The sequence below is a fragment of the Leucoraja erinacea genome, chromosome 14, assembly GCF_028641065.1.
Source record: "Leucoraja erinacea ecotype New England chromosome 14, Leri_hhj_1, whole genome shotgun sequence".
In the NCBI taxonomy this organism is placed as follows: Eukaryota; Metazoa; Chordata; class Chondrichthyes; order Rajiformes; family Rajidae; genus Leucoraja; species Leucoraja erinaceus.
In genome coordinates this window covers 39,246,169-39,267,013 of record NC_073390.1, presented here as the reverse complement: position 1 = coordinate 39,267,013, position 20,845 = coordinate 39,246,169, and the positions used below count along the sequence as shown (strand labels likewise).

The following is a 20,845-nucleotide window of genomic DNA, read 5'->3' as shown; positions in this document are numbered from 1 at the left end:
GAGAATTCCACAGATTCACAACTCTCTGGGTGAAAATGTTTTTCCTCATCTCAGTCCTAAATGGCCTACCCTTTATTCTTATACTGTGACCCCTGGTTCTGGACTACCCCAACATCAGGAACATTTTTCCTGCATCTACCCTCTCCAATCCTCTAAGAATTTAATATGTTTCTATAAGATTCCCTCTCATCCTTCTAAATTCCTGCGAATACAAGCCCAGTCGACCCATTCTTTCATCATATGACAGTCCCGCCATCCCGGGAATTAACCTGGTGAACCTATGCTGCATCCCCTCAATAGCAATAATGTCCTTCCTCAAATTAGAAGACCAAAATTGCACACAATACTCCAGGTGCGGTATTACCAGGGCCCTGTACAACTGCAGTAGTACTTGCTCCTAAACTCAAATCTTCTCGCAATGAAGGCCAACATGCCATTAGCTTTCTTCACTGCCTGCTGTACCCGCATACTTACTTTCAGTGACTGATTTACTAGCACACCCAGATCTCATTGCACCTCCCCTTTTTCTAATCTGACACCATTCAGATAATAATCTGCCTTCCTGTTCTTGCCACCACCTCAGATTTATCCACATTATACTATGTCTGCCATGCTTCTGCCCACTCACCCAAGCTATCCAAGTCACCCTGCAGCCTCATAGCATCCTCCTCGCAGCTCACACTGCCACCAAGTTTGTGTCATCCGTAAACTTGGAGATGTTACATTTAATTCCCACGTCTAAATCATTAATATATATTATAAACAACTGGGGTCCCAGCACTGAGCCTTGCAGCACCCCACTAGTCACTACCTGCCATTCTGAAAAGGACCCGTTAATTCCTACTCTTTGCTTCCTGTCTGCCAACTGGTTCTCTATCCATGTCAATACCCTACCCTCAATACCATGTGCTCTAATTTTGCACACTGATCTTTTGTGTGGGACCTTGTTAAAGGCTTTTTGAAAGTTCAGATACACTACATCCACTGGCTCCCCCTTATCCATTCTACTTGTTACATCCTCAAAAAATTCCAGAAGATCAGTCAAGCATGATTTCCCCTTCATAAATCCATGCTGACTTTGACCGATCCCATCACTGCTTTCCAAATGCGCTGCTATAACATCTTTAATAATCGACTCCAGCATCTTCCCCACTACCGATGTAAGGCTAACTGGTCTATAATTCCCCGTTTTCTCTCTCCCTTCATTCTTAAAAAGTGGAGTTACCACATTGGCTACCCTCCAGTCCACAGGAACTGATCCGGAGGCAAGAGAATATTAGAAAATGATCACCAATGAATCCACGATTTCTAAGGCCACTTCCTTGAGTCCTCTGGGATGCAGACCATCAGGCCCTGGGGATTTATCTGCCTTCAGTCCCAACAGTTTACCTAACACCATTTCCTGACTAATGTGGATTCCCTTTAGTTCCTCCCTCCCACTAGATCTTCGGTCCCCTATTATTTCCGGGAGATTGTTTGTGTCTTCCTTAGTGAAGACAAAACCAAAGTACTCGATTAACTGTTCTGCCATTTCCTTGTTTCCCATTAAAAATTCACCCGTCTCTGACTGTAAGGAACCTATATTTGTCTTCACTAATCTTTTCCTATTTACATACCTATAGAAACTTTTTATATTCCCCGCAAGCTTTCTTTCATGCTCTTTCCACCCCTCTCTTAATTAACCCCTTTGTCCTCCTCTGTTGTTCTAAATGGTGAGTCCCATTTGCCTACATTTGTCCCATATCTCTCTAAATGTTTCCTGTCCATATTACTTTTAAAAATTATCATTATGTCTCCCATCATGAGGGCAGTTGATCATTACTGGCATAAGCTGACTGCTCAGCCACCCACTGGAGTTTGTGTGTGATATTTTGGCTGTTCACCATCGAAGGCTGTGAGGACGGGTGGGTGGGGGGGGGCGAGGCTGTGAGGACGGGGGGGGGGGGGGGGGGAATGGGCGAGGCTGTGAGGACGGGGGGAGGAAGTGGGTTTTGAGGACGGGGAGAGGGAGGGGGAGTGGGCGAGGCTGTGAGGGGTGGGCGAGGGTCACCACAGACTGTAGATTATCACTACTTTACATTGGAGATGAATTGATATTTGCTAACAAGATCGCAATGAATGGCAGAAAACACCAAAAATGCTTACTAACCAACTTCTAATCCTTTATACCAAACAAAAATGTGGCTAATAAAAGCAGGCGTGGGCATTGAAACGTACAGTGTGACGATGTCTGCATTGGCAGCTTCCACAGCGATGCTGAGTGGGTCTTTCTGGTCTCCGTCCCGTGCATCTTGATCAGCTCCTCGTTTCAGAAATAAACACACTTGTCTGAAGTAAGATAGAGAAAGGTCATGAATATTGCTGCAAAATCATCAAATAGAATTGCTGCACACTGGAGTCTTATACTCAATGTAACATAAGGGTGTCGTACATCATCACGTGACGCTACAATGCTAATCTCCCCCCCTTCAGCATGGGCGTTTGCAGGATTGAGTGTAGGACAGGTGATTTATCCAGGAGTGGGGCTCATCTACAGCCTCTAAATGATCAAGTCCACCCTTCACTGAACATGCCCTCTCTGTACCCTCCACTCCCTCACTCAACTACCACCAGTTCTAAAGTATACTTACATTCATTCTTTACTTGTCACCACTGTTAAGCTACTGCCATGGTCCCACAAGCTAAATTACCACGGTGGTCTTTCAAATGATTACCTTGCCACCATTTGTTAAAATTGCTTTTGGAATAAGTATGATGAAATGTACATTCTTGTTAATAAAAGGGGGACATGCTGGCAGCCGTAAGTGATAACATTCAGAACTTGGGCTGGGTTGGTCTGCAGTATCCAGGTATTAACAACATTCTCAGATTCACATTCAACTGAACAGAAGGTTGTTGAAGCTAAAAATCAGTCGGAATAAATTAACACTTTTTGGCAACAAAGAAGGGCCTGGCCAGTTCTGCTCTTCATCATTCACCAACCACGACTGTCCTGGGATGGTGCAGAGGATAGCAGTGGTGGGCGAGGCTGTGAGGGGTGGGCGAGGCTGTGAGGGGTGAGCGAGGCTGTGGGCGAGGCTAAGGAGAGGTGGGCGAGGCTCACCACAGACTGTGATTCCCCACAGACCAGGCCAGTCTATAACTGGCCCACAGGTTGCAGTGAAGATGGAAGAGTTTGTGGTGAGCTGTCACCATCTGACAAATAAATATTCTCTGACATGTAAACAACTTGTCAGCCGTGTGATGTGATGTGATATTCAGTGCAATCTCAGTGTGTGAACTACGGCAAGTTTCCAAGCCTGGTCCCATCCTGACGTTTAGTTTGTTGATCATTGATTCAACACCCATCTCCCCCTCAGCTGTCACCAGATTAACAGTTACACAATCTCAGGCACACGAGGCCAGACAAGAGAAACTCAAACACAAGGAGCCCACGTTGCTGAGAGTCATCTTTACAGCGAGGAATATGTCAATCCTATAACACACCATAGAAATCAGATTTCCTCCCCTGCCACTTTGTACACAACTGAAAAGATTAAACTATGTCAGTGATATGAAGTTGGTAAATTTGGAACTCTTCCTGCTCTTTTCAACAAGGTAATTGACAACAAAAAATGATTCTCATCTATCAGCACTTCACACCTGAACTCCCTCCAATGTTCTGCCCTGTACACCATTTTAGACTGTTGACAACTCTCCCAAACATATTGAAGCATACAACCATCCCGACATGTTTTGGAAAACCAATGCCAAGGTGCTTATTGGAAGCATATCCTGCCTGCTGCGGTACATCATACACGGAGCAACATTAAGCCGATCGTTCACACGCCACTGAAAGCAAGTACGTTTGTTACCCGGTGTGGCCCAAGATGGTCGCATGATGCAGTGGGCCTCTGCCGTGGCTGTCCCTGCGGTTTACATCCGCTCCATTCTGCAGCAGAAACTCACAGGCAACCAAAGAACCCTATGATGAAACAGAGTTTCAGAATTCACACATAGTAGAGGAAAACAAAGTAAAATGTTATTCATTGGGGGTGTCAGGGGTTATGGGGAGAAGGCAGGAGAATAGGGTTAGGAGGGAGAGATAGATCAACCATGATTGTGTGGTGTAGGCTTGATGGGCATAATTCTACTCTTATCACTTATGAATTAATAACAGTCCAGGAAGAAGCGGCTAAAAGGAACTAACCTAGATGTACACAAAGTACGGGAGGAACTCATCTGTTCAGGCTGGACAAGGGCCCCGAACTGATACGTCGTGTGTCCATTCCTGACACACTGGTTTGCTCCAGGACTTTGTGTTTCATTATATCCTGGTGGGTACACAAATGCCATTTCCCTTCACAATGGCACACAGATGATTGACTGTGATGTGTGCTGTACTGACATGAGCTTGAGTCATGTTTCCTGTCCATGTGTTTAACTACAGGGATCAGAGTACACTCATAACCAAGCACATTGTTCCTAAGCTGTGAGATAAACCAGCTGATGGTACACGCACAGTAATCCCATGGAACAAATCAGCAAAACATTTTAGTCACTCAGCTTTCCCATTTGCTTGCCTGTGCCAATCACACACATGCAGCAATGCTTCAACTATTGGAGGATTACTCTTAATTGGATTGAAATAAATATTAACATGACCTCACTGAAGCAAACATTTGTAAGTGAACTGCTTGAGTAAGCAGCTAAATGAAAGACAAGATGAGAGTGGTGGCCACACTTGCTGACCTGTGATCACACTCATCTCTAGCACGTGGACGCTCTGGTCAGCTGAGATTCCCACCCTGTGTACTAGTCCCTCAGTGGAGACCACATTGCTGACGGCACCTACCCCCAGCACAGCCTGAATGAGAGGAGTGGCCTTGTTGTCGTCAGGATGAGCCCAGTTCACATCAGCACCACAGGCCAATGCCTCTGCCATGTCAGGCAGGCTTCGACGGTGAGCAGCGGTGTATAGCTGTAATCCTATAGGCATCGCTTTCACTTCATGCGAAGCGCACAAATCCTTTCCCACTCCTTCTCCCAGAAACTGTTCCGAAGCTTTGAAGGGAACAACATAATTTTAGCATATTTTTCACTGACCGTAATCAAAGTTTCATAATTAAAGATTCTGAACCATGCAATTGATGAAATAGCGTTAAACGTACATATATCTGATCATATTAATAAAAAGGATTGGATACCAGGCAATCAACGCTCAGGTTCAAATCCCTCTCACCCTGGGCACAAACTCTTTTAATCACTTCCTTCTGGAAGGCGACTCCAGACTGTCAAAGCTGCCATAAAAACAACTTTTTTTCACGAGTAGGAGCTCTACTCAATAACCAAAAATCTGTAGCCTCCTTTTGCTCTGTTTTTTGTTTTTAATTTCACATGTTTAATCAATAATGTTTTATTATTAATGTTTAATGTTTTATGTGTCATTCTTCACTGTCACTGTGTGTCATGTTGTCACTTGCGAGCGGAGCACCAAGGCGTATTCCTTGTATGTGAATACTTGGCCAATAAACTTATCCATTCATTCATATTCATTCATTCATGAGTACAAATCACACACACCTAACACAAACGGGTAAAAAGACAGGAAGGTTTCATCTACAGGAGAGGCTATTAAATAACTGTTGCTTTTTGCAGTTGACCAATCTTACTAACCTTTCGCTGGTACATTGTTATTGGAGGTCACAGGCATCACCACATCTTTGTTCCCATCAGAGTTATTCAGAACTCCATTGTCTGAATTTTTTACCCCTTAAAAAAACAGACAAGTTAAGCAAGATGGATTTGTTGGATTTGAGTTGATGCACAAACACTTCTATGAACAGAATGAACACAAAACTGTGCACAATGACACAGAAATATTTTGCTTCTACCAGAGTCATATTTACGCTTACAACACATTTGTTATTGCAAAAGTTTGTTTATTCAGCCTATAAAAATTATTTTAAACAAATTGTTACTCATTTGCCAGAAAGTCCAAATGTACCAAAAGAGAATAGACCAGAAACTAATGTTCGTGCACGTTACTACATTCTGAATGCTTCCAAATTAACCAAGTTAACGTAACAATCTGATTTTTGCAAAGATATGCCTTGGGAATCTATAAATTATTTGACTTTTGTTGTTGCAATACATGAATTGTGTGGAACTCAAATGCACATAAAGTGCCCTGTCTATTGAGGGTTGATGAAAAGCAAATCATACACAAGAGCACCATGAATGACATCCAAATATTCTAAATGTTTAAGAAGGAACTGCAGATGCTGGAAAAAAAGGTAGACAAAAATGCTAGAGAAACTCAGTGGGTGAGGCAGCATCTATGGAGCGAAGGAATAGGTGACGTTTCAGGTCAGAAGGGTCTCGACCCGAAACGTCACCTCATAGATGCTGCCTCACCCGCTGAGTTTCTCCAGCATTTTTGCCTCCCTTCCAAATATTCTAACATTTCACTGTCATAACTAAATTAATATGTTCACACTGCGATTATTTCTGCAATATCCAAAGTGATTAAACAGTGACTATAAGCTGAAGAGAAAGAATGAAATCAATATGGGAAATGCTAATTGAACAAACAATGTTTAAAATTCATGCATCAACTCAATCAACCATGGTGGAATAAGCGGGTGATTATTTTGTAGGCCAGGCACTAAGAAGCTACATAGTGCGGTACAGTACTTACTACTGTTAGATTTTGAAGTGGTGTCAAAGTAGGAGAATAGCGAGTCTAGCTCATCTGGGCAGAAGAGAGACTCCCGTCGTGGCTCAGTGTTACTAACAGCGGCTGGTTACATGCATGTTAGCAAAGCAAAGCAGCCAGGGAAACAGAGGGAAACAGAGGAAATAGCTTTTGAGAAATTCAAAGAAAAATACAACATTGAAAGAGAGATTGTTAGTAATAGTCTGAAGAGCATTACTGAGTTTGGTAGACTTAATATAGTTATGCGTTCCTTACTGCAGTTGTACACGTCTGTTGTGGTCCAGTGGTATGAATGAATAACAAAGAGTAGAATGCTGGCCTGAGGCTGGTGGCTGGAACAGCCGCAAAACCTTCAACCTGTGTCATTGGGGCAGCTCAAACCATGGGTAGACTCACAGTAAGGCCCAGCAGTACCCGTGCCTCTGGTTGGCGGGCAGTAAGTGGCGGCACTACCCATGTCTCCGGATGGCGGGCAGTAAGAGCCAGCAGTACCAGTGTCCCTGGTTGGCGGGCAGTAGGTGCCCCTGGTTGGTGGGCAGTAGGTGCTGGCAGTACCCGTGCCTCTGGTTGACGGGTGGCCGGATCGGTTACCAAGATGGCCACTGTCCAACTCATTGTTGGAGCCAGTATTGAGTCAGCTGCTACAAGGTGCAGTGTCATGCTGATTATAGCAGCAGACAGACCTGAGCTGGGAAGTAACCTGCAGCTGGGAGGAACCTCTATCAGAGCCTGGCTCCTTCACGATTCCATGACTGGCGGTTGGCAGTGCGAAGGGGGGAGAAGGGAAGACTGGCACAGATTCCAGCATCTGGCATTTATGGTGGCACAGTGGCAGGGCAGTAAAGCCGACGCCCTACAGCCCCTGAGACACAGGTTCAATACCGACGGGTATTGACCCAAAGATCTGCAGGTTTGTCGGGTAAATGCCCCCAGTGTGTAGGATAAAAAGGTGGAGTTCACATGCTGGGTGGCAGAGATTCCTTTGAAGAGCAACCAGGGTCAGAGAGGAGGAAGTTTTATATGGATTGGACAGGTTTGGAGGGATATCGACCAAATGCGGGCAGGTGGGACTAGTGTAGCTGGGACATGTTGGCCGGTGTGGGCAAGTTGGGCTGAAGGGCCTGTTTCCGTGCTGTATCACTCTATGGCTCTAAGTCCTGCATTGCACATGTTGTCAGATCTGGAGAATCTAGTCATGTTGGGGTCCTGCCACTGACCACAAACTCCAGGCCAAACATTTGCACTTTCCTTTTATATAAAATAATTCATATTTTTTCAGGTCACTGGTACTCCACACATTACACGACAGATAAGCTACCTGAAGTGTTCCCTGGAACAGAAAGAAGGTTGGAGGATTTTTCACAGGTATCCTCCTGTTGACTGGTCCGCACTGACACATTCTGTCTTCTTTTTGATGAAGTTAAAGTATGAGCTTTCTGAATAAACTTCTTTTCAACATACTTAGCTTTGATCCAACTTTCCTTCTCAGGCCTAGTGATAATTGTGCAGAAATAAATTAAAATCACAAAGTGTGAATTATTTGAACAGAAACTTGTGTCACGTGCCTTGTGAAACACCCAACGCACGACAGGCATATGTTGCTTATTTGCTCCCATCTGTTTGAGTTTTGACAGGTTTTGCATTTGAGAATTAGCACATATTTTACATTAAAGAAATATAATCTACATCTAAACCTGCCTGTAATCGATTTAACATTTTTAACCTGAGTGGCAATTATGGTAAATATTTTACATTAATACATATGTACATATATCCTTGAACTCTACCTCCTCTACATTGACGACTGCAACATTGTTACTTCCTGCACCCATGCAGAACTCACTGACTTCATCAACTTCATAACTAATTTCCATCCTGCATTCAAATTCACTTGGACCATCTCCGACATCTCCCAACCTTTTCTAGATCTCACAGGAGACAGATTATTGACTGACATCTATTACAAACCCACTGACTCCCATAGTTATCTAGACTACTAACTTCAAAAAGCCCTTGCTTTCCCTGTCTCTCAATCCCCTCCCCCTTCCCGGTTCTCCCACCAGTCTTACTGTCTCCGACTACATTCTATCTCTGTCCCGCCCACTCCCTTGACATCAGTCTAACATCGACCCGAAACGTCAACCCGAAACGTCACCCATTCATTCTCTCCAGAGATGCTGCCTGTCCCGCAGAGTTACTCCAGCTTTTTGAGTCTACTTATACATTAGAAAGCATACATTTACCTTTAGCATTTATTTACTGCCTTTCAAGATCTCAGACTGTTTTGCATTCAAAGAAATAAATCTTATACAATTAATAACACTACTTACAACTAGGTAAAATAGAATGATTAACCTCTTGAACCACTTTAGAGGACCAAGACAATGGAACAATATGCCAACCTTTGCAAATTGTTATCAGACCTTTAATATCTACTATCAGAACAAGCAGAGAGAATTATTGTTTAAAGCGTGTTGAGCCAAAATGATATGTGAATGCTTGTGACATCTTGTGTAACAGTGACCAGTTTTACCACATTTATTCATTACCTCGGGTCTCCTGGATTTGGTTTCTTGAAGTATATCTCATCCACCTGTGCCTCATAGATTCTGTTGATAACGTTATTTCCTAATGCACACATAAGCTGGAGAACAAAACGAGAACATTTCAGCTTGACGTTCACTCTCAGCAAATACAGAATAATACCAGTGACATGCCAAAAGTACAATTGTGAAGATGAAATCTTTTACTGCAGATTCAAATCTTCCAAGGTACCAATGGAAGGTATATCTCCCAAGATACATTTCTATACTGCAACGTCCATGACTGAAAGTACTGGCATTTTACCATTATCATCAGATTTCATCACACCAACTCCAGCTACCTTAAGGTTTGTGGGTGACAGAAAATATTTTGTATTTTGCAAGGGTTAAAAACACCAGGGAATCTGATGAAGCTGTGTTGTTGTATGTCCTCCTTGGCTGACACAGGTTCCAGCAAATGTATTTTTGCTCTTTGAGAACTGCCACAACGACCGTTCCAGTCTTGTACTTGGCTGTGAGTGTGTTTATGTACAGGAAGATTTTACTGAATTGTACACAAGGAACTGCACTGTATCAAGGTATATATGACAATAAAGTCCCATTGGACCAATGTATCTTTATGATGTTTCATATTAAATCTGTATATTTTATGCACAAGCTGATCACATATTTGAGTTGTAATAAAATATCATATAACAATCTCTCTTGTTACCAACAGCTGGATACTCACTTTTAAGAGCTCAGGTTCCCACGAATCCAGAGTCAGGGAACGCACCTTGGAAAAATGGACACCCAGACTTCTAGATGTAGAGAACAAATGAAGTTAGGCAACAAAAACAACGCCTGCCGTACTGGACAGATAGCGCAACACACATTCTAGTTGTGGCCAAGCTAATTCTCCCATCTTGTGGAGCTTTCCCATTGCAACAGGCTTTTCATCACTGGACATCTGGACATGGCACACTTCACTGGACACCTGGACATGGCACTTTTCGCTGGCAGTGAAGAAAGCAAATGGCATGTTGCCTTTATAACAAGAGGAATTGAATATAGGAGCAAAGAGGTCCTTCTGCAGTTATACAGAGCCCTAGTGAGACCACACCTGGAGTATTGTGTGCAGTTTTGGTCCCCTAATTTGAGGAAGGACATTCTTGCTATTGAGGGAGTACAGTGTAGGTTTACAAGGTTAATTCCCGGGATGACGGGACTGTCATATGCTGAGAGAATTGAGCAGCCGGGCTTGTACACTCTGGAGTTTAGAAGGATAAGAGGGGATCTCATTGAAACATATAAGATTGTTAAGGGTTTGGACACGCTAGAGGCAGGAAACATGTTCTCGATGTTGGGAGAGTCCAGAACCAAGGGCTACAATTTAAGAATGAGTAAGCCATTTAGAACGGAGACGAGGAAACACTTTTTCACACCGAGAGTAATGAGTCTGTGGAATTATCTGCCTCAGAAGGCGGTGGAGGCGGGTTCTCTGGCTGCTTTCAAGAGAGAACTAGATAGGGCTCTTAAAAATAGCGGAGTCAGGGGATATGGGGAGAAGGCAGGAACGGGGTACTGATTGGGGATGATCAGCCATGATCACATTGAATGGCGGTGCTGGCTCGCGCACCTGGACCACGCACATTTCACTGGACATCTGGAACACGCAGAATGCTTTAATGTCCAGGAATATGAATCGGCAATGGGGAAGCTAGGGTGGGTCCCTTGGGCCTGCTTTGCTACCCAATGTGAGCGTGTTTCTTCCACGTGATCTATATCAATTTCTATTCCTTTAACTGTCCAAAGACCTATCTTTTGCTGCCCAACATTCTGACAGTGAAGAGAAAATAGAGCAGGATCATGTCCAGGGGTTGGGATTCATCCTTCCATTAAACCGATATCTGGCCAAATTAGACATGTCATGTATGGAGGAGTTAATATTTGTAGCAAGAATGTTAAACTTCCACATGACACACACAAAGGTATTCTCTTAAAACATTAACTGAGTACCCCTCTGCTCCTCCCTCCCACCTGACCATGCTCCTGAGCTGTAAATACATGTCTAACTAGAGTGAAAGGAGCAACCGAATAGAATGATGTTCCCGCAGATCATTTCCAATCAAGCATCCCTCAACCCTGATATGATAATACCTGTGAATGCCTGAACATTCGATGCACAGGGTGATTCCCAGATTGATGCTAGCCCAGCGAGGGTCCGACTGGCCACAGTCGCAGCAATTGCTGTTGCCAGCAATACACTCGACGCGCTGAAGTGCACTTTCGCCTTTCACTGGGCGCTCCTTCAATTCACTCCCCGAGTCCAGACTGCTGGTTGATGGGGACGACCTTCTGTCCAACTTCTGAAGCAGCAAATAAAGTTATTGCTTTTCCTTTATTAATTAAACTCTACTTCATCCCATTACAAACTTTAAGCTACACATTGTTCTTTATAGAGTTACAGTTATACAGCACGGAAACAGGCCCTTCGGCTCATCTCATTCCAACTCGGCCCCACCTTATTCCCGGTGAATATGGTAAAAACAACAAGCACAAAATATTTGCACTTTGAGCCACAGATATTGCTTGGTTCTTGCGTGGAATATCCACCTCACAGCTTGCACAGCGCTGCTGTTCTTCCACCATCTCCCTGTCGACTCTCTCTAGAGACTGGTCATTAGAGCACTCACCTCCTTTCAATGTCACATCACCACAACCTTATAATGAGACAGAACCATTTGGAATGCAATGGAATACTTCATTGTCACGTGTGACTAGGCACAGTGACATTCTTTGCTGCATACACAATGTATACAAATAGCGGCCACCTACGGCAATAACAAAGTTACAAAGCTCCTCTTGACCCCCCCCCCCCCCCCCCCCCCCCCCCCCCCACCCCACGGCGGTCCCCCTACGCTGGGTCCTCCATTGTTCTTGTGAGTGTAAGCACAGTCCGCCACAGGCAATACAAGTCTGGGATCCTTCCTGCCACAGGCGATGTCCACTGGGTCAATGAAACTTGAGACCGGAGTCAATAGGTGATTATCAGATATCAAGGGGAAAGGATGAAGGGGTGAATGCTACCCAGGAACAGGCCACAGGTTGACAAAACGACCACACGAAGAGTGAAAGTAGGACTCAACACACCATTCACTCTATGTCGTTGTCACTTGCGGTCGGATCACCAAGGCAAATTCCTTGTATGTGAATACTTGGCCAATAAACCTATTCATTCATTCTAACCACACAGCACTGATTGAAAGGGGATTAATGGATTTGAAGAGGAATAAAGAACAAGATGATGAAAATGGCTGAAACGGCCTCATTGGTTTCCTCATTATTGTCACAATCTGGGAATATAATAAACAAAACTCGTGTCCAGGCAGGCCTGATTCCCCCACAGTTACGTTGAGATTGTTATATTATACATGCTTACATTGGTCCCTCCAAGCTATAGCCCTCCTATCAGACTGAAACATTAGTAGGGTCATTATTATATTTCTTTCATTGCTCTAGGAACATTAGACAATGCTTCAAGGCTGTATTTTATATTTGCCCATTCCCAGAAGCTGTGAGCATTGAAAAGCTTTATCCTTGAAGTGTGCATCTCACAAGATGTAATTGTTACAGTAACTTGCGTACATCCGCATGGCTTTCCTCTCCCTTCTCCTTGTATGCTGTCGCTATACTGGCTTGAACAGCTTTGATCCAAACTTGCCGGATTTTTTCAGAATCTGCTTGCAACATACAGCTCCTACAGGTGTAAGCATTCAGACATAAAGTCAATGAAACTAGAGAGAAGATGGAGTTATAATCCATGTAGCAAAAAAGACTGAAAACACAGTCCAAGTATAGGGTGATTTCACCAAATGTCAAATGAGCGTAGATCCCCCCTCACGTGACCGAAAATTTTGACTGGAGGACATATGCCACTTCGGTACATGTTAGTGAATGGGGAAACACGCACTTTCACACCCGTTAAAAACATGGAAAACGGCCGATTTTTTAGCTGAAATTTTCTGTGCTAGTCGGGGTGACCGTGAAGCACAGCGACCTAAATTTTCAGGCAAAAAAAAAATAGAAAGTAAGGTAATTACAAGAGGGAACTGAAGGTGGAAAAACAGCGGAAGTGAACAGCAGACATTTGCCGTGGAGATTTAAAGATCCAAAATATCGGGAATTATCGCGTTTGCTCGCTGATTTCATCAAAAGTAAGTTAATAATGCCTTACTTTTGATGAAATTCAGCGAGCAAACGCGATAATTCCCGATATTTTGGATCTTTAAATCTCCACGGCAAATGTCTGCTGTTCACTTCCGCTGTTTTTCCACCTTCAGTTCCCTCTTGTAATTACCTTACTTTCTATCTTTTTTTTTGCCTGAAAATTTAGGTCGCTGTGCTTCACGGTCACCCCGACTAGCACAGAAAATTTCAGCTAAAAAATCGGCCGTTTTCCATGTTTTTAACGGGTGTGAAAGTGCGTGTTTCCCCATTCACTAACATGTACCGAAGTGACATATGTCCTCCAGTTAAAATTTTCGGTCACGTGAGGGGGGATCTACGCTCATTTGACATTTGGTGAAATCACCCTATAAATGTTACAGGAAACAGATCACAAAGTCAGTCAATCTGAACATCTTTTATGCTGAGTTTAGAAACAACTGAAGGTTGTATGAATCACAAAATTAAAATTATACTTCATCAATTTTACAAGTACATAAAGAAAATGCCAGTAACTTTATAACCATTCTGCCTCACCGCGAGTCTGCATCTTTGAATCCATCACCACCAGGAATGTCACACAGGTGACGACAACTAAAAGTGGGATTAGAATCATAGAGTGGTAAAGAAGGCATACTGCGTGCTTGCCGTCATAGGTCAGGCCATAGGGTTTAAGCGACAGGAAGTTATGAAGCAGCTTGATTAGACTCTTGTACGGCCACACCCAGTATTGTGTTGGAAGGAACTGCAGATGCAGGTTTACACCAAAGATAAAACGCAAAATGCTGGAGTAACTCAGCGGTACAGGCAGCATCTCTGGAGAGAAGGAATGGGTGACGTTTCGGGTCGAGAGTCAGAGGAGAGACTCACCCCCAAGAAAGGTCTCGACCCGAAACGTCACCCATTCCTTCTATTCCTTCTCTCCAGAGATGCTGCCTGACCCGCTGAGTTACTCCAGCACTCTGTGAAACGTCACCTATCCATGTTCTCCACAGATGCTGCCTGACCCGCTGAGTTTACTCCAGAATTTTGTGTCTATTCTAGGAGTTTTTGGTGTAGTTCAGGTCACCTCATTACCAGAAAGATGTTGAGGCTTTGGGTAGCGTGCAGAGGAGGTTTATCAGAACGATGCCTGGATTAGGGGGGATTAGCTACAAGGAGAGGTTGGACAGACTTGGATGGTTTTCTCTGGAATGCTAGAGGTTGCGGGGAGACCTGATCGACGTATATACAATTATAAGATGCATCGATAGGGTAGAGACAGAACCTTCCCCCCCCCCCCCCCCCCCCCCCCCCCAAGGTGAAATAATCTAATACTGGAGGGCCGAGGTTTAACGTGAGAGAAGATGTGCGGGGCAACTTTTTCTTTTCCACTCAGAGTGGTGAGTACCTGGAACGTGCTGCTGTGATCGGTGGTGGAGGCTGATACAGTAGTGATGTTTGAGAGGCACATGGATATGCAGAGAATGGAGGAATACAGGTTATGTGCAGGTAGATAACGGATGGTCTGCGCATCATGTTGGGCACAGACACCGTGGCAAGAATGGCCTGTTCTTGTGCTGGACTGTTCCATGTTCTTGTCACAATTGGTCCTGGCTATAAATAAAAGTGATGGTAATGCTGCAAGGCCATCTGCAACCTGCAAACACCAACCATCTCGACGCTACTCTATGATCCTACCAAAGAATGCTTTACTGACACCAACAATTAACTAGCAAGTTATATCTGCATGCTAAAGTCCATCCAAAATCACTAAAGAAAAAGCAATATGTTTGGCCACTTACTTTGTAGGTGAGACGACTTCAAAGCAGAAACGTCTCTCAATATCCTCACATGGCTTGACTGTACAAAGTCGTAAATCATCAACTACTACAGTCAGGTTATCCTTAAAGGAATGTGTGGGGAAAGAAACACTGGTTAGACTAAAGTACACAATGATTATGGTTATCACAAAGCTGCTGGTGAGCACGACAGGGACAAATCCAGCACGGTGCTCGGATGTGGGAAGAACAGTAAAACACAGGAGGTGTTTAAGATCCAATGAGTTGTGTTAGACAAAGACTCTGTGGCCAAATACTGGCGGAGTTGTCGTTGACAATGTAATTGGATCTTTATTAACATTTTGAGTGGGTACGCAACATGTCAACAGTTTATCATGTTTCTGAACATTGATATTTTTTACTCAGCAATTAACAGCCAAAATCAATTCATACTTAAAACACGGTCTAATTCTGCTTACCTTGAACTTCTTTTGGTAAACAAGCTGGTTGTTCTGAATTGAAAACCAGCGCCTGTAATGAGAAAAACATCATTTGCAAATAGGAAGTAAATGGGCATCAACAATATTTCCATTGAACAGCAACAACATTTTGACAGATAATCAACTCTCTTCCACTCCTTCTCTTAGCTGCAGTTTCTTCAGCTCTTATTAGCTCACTTCTGAAGGTCTTGACTTCACCTCACCAGTGGTGTGTGACGTATGCACTACTGATGGAAGGTCCTCGTATAGACTGTGGTCTCAGCTCATGGCCCTGCAGATTGCTGGGTGATGTTCAGAAGCAAAGACCTGGCCAACCTTCTTACCCATATTCCCACCCACATGTGTCTCATCACAAAGGCTTGTGGGAACAATGTCAGACCCACATAGCTCAGTGATGACCAGGTTTCAAAGCCACATTTCTACTAAAACCCTCCCTCCTTCTCTCCTCCTCTTGTTCACCTTCTCCCACTCCATCCCACACACAGATCTCCAGTCCAGCCAACATGCTGATGACAGCACATAACAATATCCCAACCTGAAACGTCACCTATCCATGTTCTTCACAGATGCTGCCTGACCCGCTGAGTTACTCCAGCACTTTGTCTTTTTTATATGCATCACCTCCTTAGAATGATTGAGTTCTACACTTCCAGCAAGAAGCTTCAGACTAGATGTGAAATCCCAGAAATCAACAATCATTATGTGATTATGACCAATATTATTGCTCATCTCCAATTGCCTACTGCTTAATAACTCCATAAATGCATCTGCAATATCATCATGTGGCCTATTGCACCACTTGACCGAGAAATCTCCCAAACTGTGAGAATGAGTTGACAAGACTGCTGTTGCGAGTTGAGTATTGACTGCACTGTAATCATTCATTGTTCCACACAGCCAGCCTATACATTGTTAAACACCCCATTCCCACTCTGCAATAGAACATATGCAACAGATAGTTGTTCTTTGTACTCTCAAGAACATCAAAAGTTTACACTTGGAAAATAGATTTGACAATGATGCTTGGTTTTCACAACAGATATTAAGGACATAATTTAAACAAACGAGTATTTTTTTTCTAAATAAACCAAACTCATTAGTTGTACACTTTTTTGAATTTTAAATATAAACATTTTCTTTAATATTAAAGTCGATTTACCACACATAACGTGAGGTGCAGCAGGGTGGTTAGATGGATGGTTAGTTTTGTTAATATTGTGAAAGGCAGAACAAGCAGAGAATGCTGCCTCTGGTTTGCAGCTAACACTGTGTCCATGCTGTGGAAAGGACAGCAACATGACCAGTTTAGAAGCCATGGATTAAACCAGGTTTACCCGAAGTTCTTTGGACACTTGCAGACAGGTGAGAGCTAATATTCAGACACAGGGTTGGGGAGCAGATAAGATGTCCGGCTGACAGGTTGCTACCTGATGTGGGGGGTCTTTTTCCTGTCACATGACAAAATGGGGTGGGATCAAGACATAGAAAGAAAACAGAAAAAAAAATGAAATAGTAAAATGAAATGCAATGATCTAAAAACACAGGAAGATTAAATGTGTACTAAAGGTAAAGCAGTAAAAGCTAGTACAGCATTTTTGCACAAAGCCGCAACAGAACAGAAATATACTCATTTACTGTTTGATACTTTGGTTAAAAATGTTGCTGCAAAATTACAGATATATTCTTTTGATTTCAGTATTGAATGTTATTGAACATTAATCACTAGCCCTGGAAAAATGACAGAAATCCATTCAGTTAAAAATATAATGAGACTTAAAATCTATCCATTTCAAAACGACCATGCATCCTCTGAAAACGTACTAGAGGTCAGTAGCGCGACCAGATAACTGTCCACTGAACACCTGGACCCTCAGAATCCTTCAATGTACCCGAATATGAATCAACAATGGGGAAGGTGGGTCCCTTTGCTACCCAATGAGAGCGTGTGTCTTCCACATGATCTCTTATATTCTATTCCCTTATTTGTCAAAAGGCCTTTCTTTTGCTGCCCAAAATGATGATAGAGAAGAGAAGATCTAACAATATCTTGTTGCTCAACTGTGATGCTAACGAGGCCAAATCATTGGAAAGAGGTTACTTGCCATACGGAGTTAAAACTTCCATCAATATAAGAACGTTTAGAATATATTTGGAGAGGTACATGGATAGGACTGATTTAGAGGAATGCGAGACAAACATGGGCAGTGTAGATAGGACATCTTGGTCGGCATGGACAGGTTTGGCCAAAGGGCCTGACTCCATGACTTCCTTGCTTCATCCCAGGCTCTCCACAATGACCACGGTAGTTTGGACTCAACTTCACCATTCTGAACAACTGGGATATTTCCCCAGTTGAAGTTAGGAAAGTTGAATTCCTGGAAAGAGTTTAGCCATATTAATTGATGGGCAGTTTTTGACTTATGTGCTCCAATTGTCCTAGCCTGCAAGCATCAACACCATCTGTACACATTGCAGTCCAGTTCTCTCAAGGATCTCATGGCTTATGGACTGCTGGCACAAAGTTACAGCAAGCACAAGTTGTTCAATTTCCACCTCTGCTCTCCCAGTATTCCCATACAGGTTATGGGGGATGTAACCCTACAGATGATGCACTCAGGATTAGTTGTCTGTTTATCCACACACAAGGTTCTCCCCCAACTGATCCGCAATTCCGTGTCCCTCACCATCTTCCAGTCCCGCGTCAAGACCCATCTCTTCACCTCTGCCTATCCTTAGCCCCACATCCCCCTCCCTTTTCATCTGTGCACTAATTGCCCAGCCAGTCGGGCGCACCGCTCTCAGCCCCTCCGATTGTGGAGGGGGGTCCGCCATCTCCGCCATTAGGGGCGCAGACGGAGGCAGAGAAGGGGGATACGACATGAATTTCCCCCGTATTCTGTCTTTACTTTGTGTACTAGTCATGTCTCTACTATTTATTTCATTCCCCTTACATGTTTTTCCTCTACCTGCTAAATTTTTGTACGGTGTCCTTGAGACTCTTGAAAGGCGCCCATAAATAAAATGTATTATTATTTTTAATAATTAAGGTTCACTTTCCCAGGCATAACGGAGGCTTTAAGTAAGATGTCTGCACTTCATCCTAGGGCCATAAAGACTGGCCCCTTGATGGGTTAATAACTGGACTAAAATACCTTTTTTAACAAGGAAAGGTTTAACAAAGAAAGGTCGCAGATCACCCGATTAAAATATAAATTCTGAGGTGTCTTAATGGGGGCGATGTAGAGAGGATGTTACCTCTTAAGGGTTAAACATTAAGCGTTCTCATTTAAGATGAATGAAATTGATTTTTTTTCAGGCAGGGGATTGAGTGTTTGGAATCTTCACAATATAAGGCCAGCAGTCAATGAATATTTAAAAAATGGACATAAGAAAGGATAAGAGGGGTGAAGAGTTACTACAGATAGGAGATGCAGAGCTGGGGTTACAATCAGATCAGCCATACTCTTGTTAGAAGCTCCAGCACCACAAAGTAGCTTACTCCAGCCCCTAATTCAGTGTGTTTGCAATCAATCAATCAATTTTTATTCGTCACTTGCACATAAAGTGCAAGTGAAATGAATTTTCCAGCAGCGGTACAATAAAAAACCCCCACAAAATACACAATAAAAATTTACACAAATGTCCACCACAGCATACGTCATTGTGGTGATGGCACAAAATGTGGCCAGTCCTCCTCCATTTTTCCCCGTGGTTGGGACCTCAACCCTCCGCAGTCGCCGCTGCGGGCGTCCAGATGTACAGTCAAGGTAATTCCAAGTAAGTCCTGAATCGGTGCCTCCCCACCGGAGACAGTGGCTTCAAGATGGTGTAAGCCGCAGGCCGGCGGTCGAAGATTTAAAGTCGCCGCCGCACCTCAGCCAGAAGCACCGCAGACTGCAGGGCCGGTGGTCAGAGCTCCTCTCCAGGGATCCCTGGCGAGGGACCCCACTCCTGATGGCAAGTCCCCGCCATGCCCGCGATAGTTTGGCCGCGGGCCGACGGTCGGAGCTTCTTCTCCTCTGGGGTCCCCAACGAGGAATCCCAGACCGCGGACGCTGCGCCAGCTGGAGCTCCGCAGACTGCGGCTTCAGGCTGCCGCGGGCCAGCGAATGGAGAACTCCCCTCCAGCGACCCCCAGCAGGGGCTCGCCCGCTCCGCAACGAAAGTCCGCGCTGCTGAAGCCCCAGGCGCTTCTCCAGGAAAGGCCACACCAATCCTTGCTGTTAGGCCACGGGGGAGGCGACATGGCAAAAGTCGCCTCTCCGTGGAGGAGGCGGCCGAAGCGTTCGCCCTTAACCCCCAACACAAAACACACAAAGAAACATTAAAAACATACATTAAAACACACTAAAAAAAAAAAAGTTGAAAAAAACTAACACAATGCTGGCAGGGCTGCTGGCTTGCAGCGCCCCCACCGACTAGTAGTCAATAGACAATAGACAATAAACAATAGACAATATGTGCAGGAGTAGACCATTTGGCCCTTTGAGCCAGCACCGCCATTCAATGTGACCATGGCTGATCATCCCCAATCAGTACCCCGGCCCTGCCTGTCTAGACTATATAGATGTGATGTGTTGAGCCGAGTAAGCAGAAATTATTCACGGCATCTGGGGCTTGATTACAGGGGGTGCCGTCCTGTATGGTATGCAGCTGTTCATTTTTCACCCTTTTTTTTAATTTTTAGTGAGTTTTAGTGTTTTGTTTTTGGAGTTCTAGTCTTTTTTATGTGGGGGGTGGAGGGGGGGAAACTACTTTTCAGGGCCTCTACCTGGTCGGAGAGGCAGCTTTTCTCCGGGCTGCACTTTCGACCCGTCCTCGCGGCCTAGCAGCGGGCCTGGAGCGGCGTTTCCTGAGGGGACCGTCCAGTACCTCGGCTTCGGCGGCACAGCGCTGGAGCGCTATTGCGGAGGGGGCGATGCCTTGCCCGGGTCGCCACGCTGGAGCTCCGGTGAGCTGAAGACCGCCGATGAAACGTCGCGGAGCTGCGGGACTATGGAGCGGCCAGCTGCGGCGCTGAACTTTTCATCGGGAGCCTGGGATCTCTCGCCGAGATCGCCAGTGGTGGAGCTCCATCCGGCGAGGCCTTGTTGGCTTCGGAAGCCGCGGTCTCCGGTAAAGGAAGCGGCCATTCCAGGG

General features: G+C 44.4%; 1 protein-coding gene across 4 annotated transcripts in view; it reads right to left on the bottom strand.

Annotated features, from left to right (window-relative positions):
* The window catches only part of LOC129703610 (arf-GAP with coiled-coil, ANK repeat and PH domain-containing protein 2-like), a 99,096-nt gene that overhangs the window by 13,393 nt on the left and 64,858 nt on the right, over positions 1–20,845 (bottom strand). For 2 of the 4 annotated variants that reach the window (XR_008724593.1, XM_055646210.1), the window contains exons 11-22: positions 17,134–17,154; positions 15,686–15,737; positions 15,231–15,331; positions 12,868–12,979; positions 11,380–11,588; positions 9,971–10,040; positions 9,247–9,341; positions 8,016–8,188; positions 5,656–5,751; positions 4,835–5,043; positions 3,855–3,964; positions 2,218–2,328 (exon numbers count right to left, since the gene is read on the bottom strand). Coding sequence is in view for 2 of the 4 variants with exons in the window: in XM_055646210.1 (XP_055502185.1) it covers positions 2,218–2,328; positions 3,855–3,964; positions 4,835–5,043; positions 5,656–5,751; positions 8,016–8,188; positions 9,247–9,341; positions 9,971–10,040; positions 11,380–11,588; positions 12,868–12,979; positions 15,231–15,331; positions 15,686–15,737; positions 17,134–17,154 (1,359 nt within the window). In the remaining 2 variants the exon portion in view is untranslated. The remainder of the gene's footprint in view (positions 1–2,217; positions 2,329–3,854; positions 3,965–4,834; positions 5,044–5,655; positions 5,752–8,015; positions 8,189–9,246; positions 9,342–9,970; positions 10,041–11,379; positions 11,589–12,867; positions 12,980–15,230; positions 15,332–15,685; positions 15,738–17,133; positions 17,155–20,845) is intronic. The other 2 variants (XR_008724594.1, XM_055646211.1) reach the window with 1 other exon arrangement.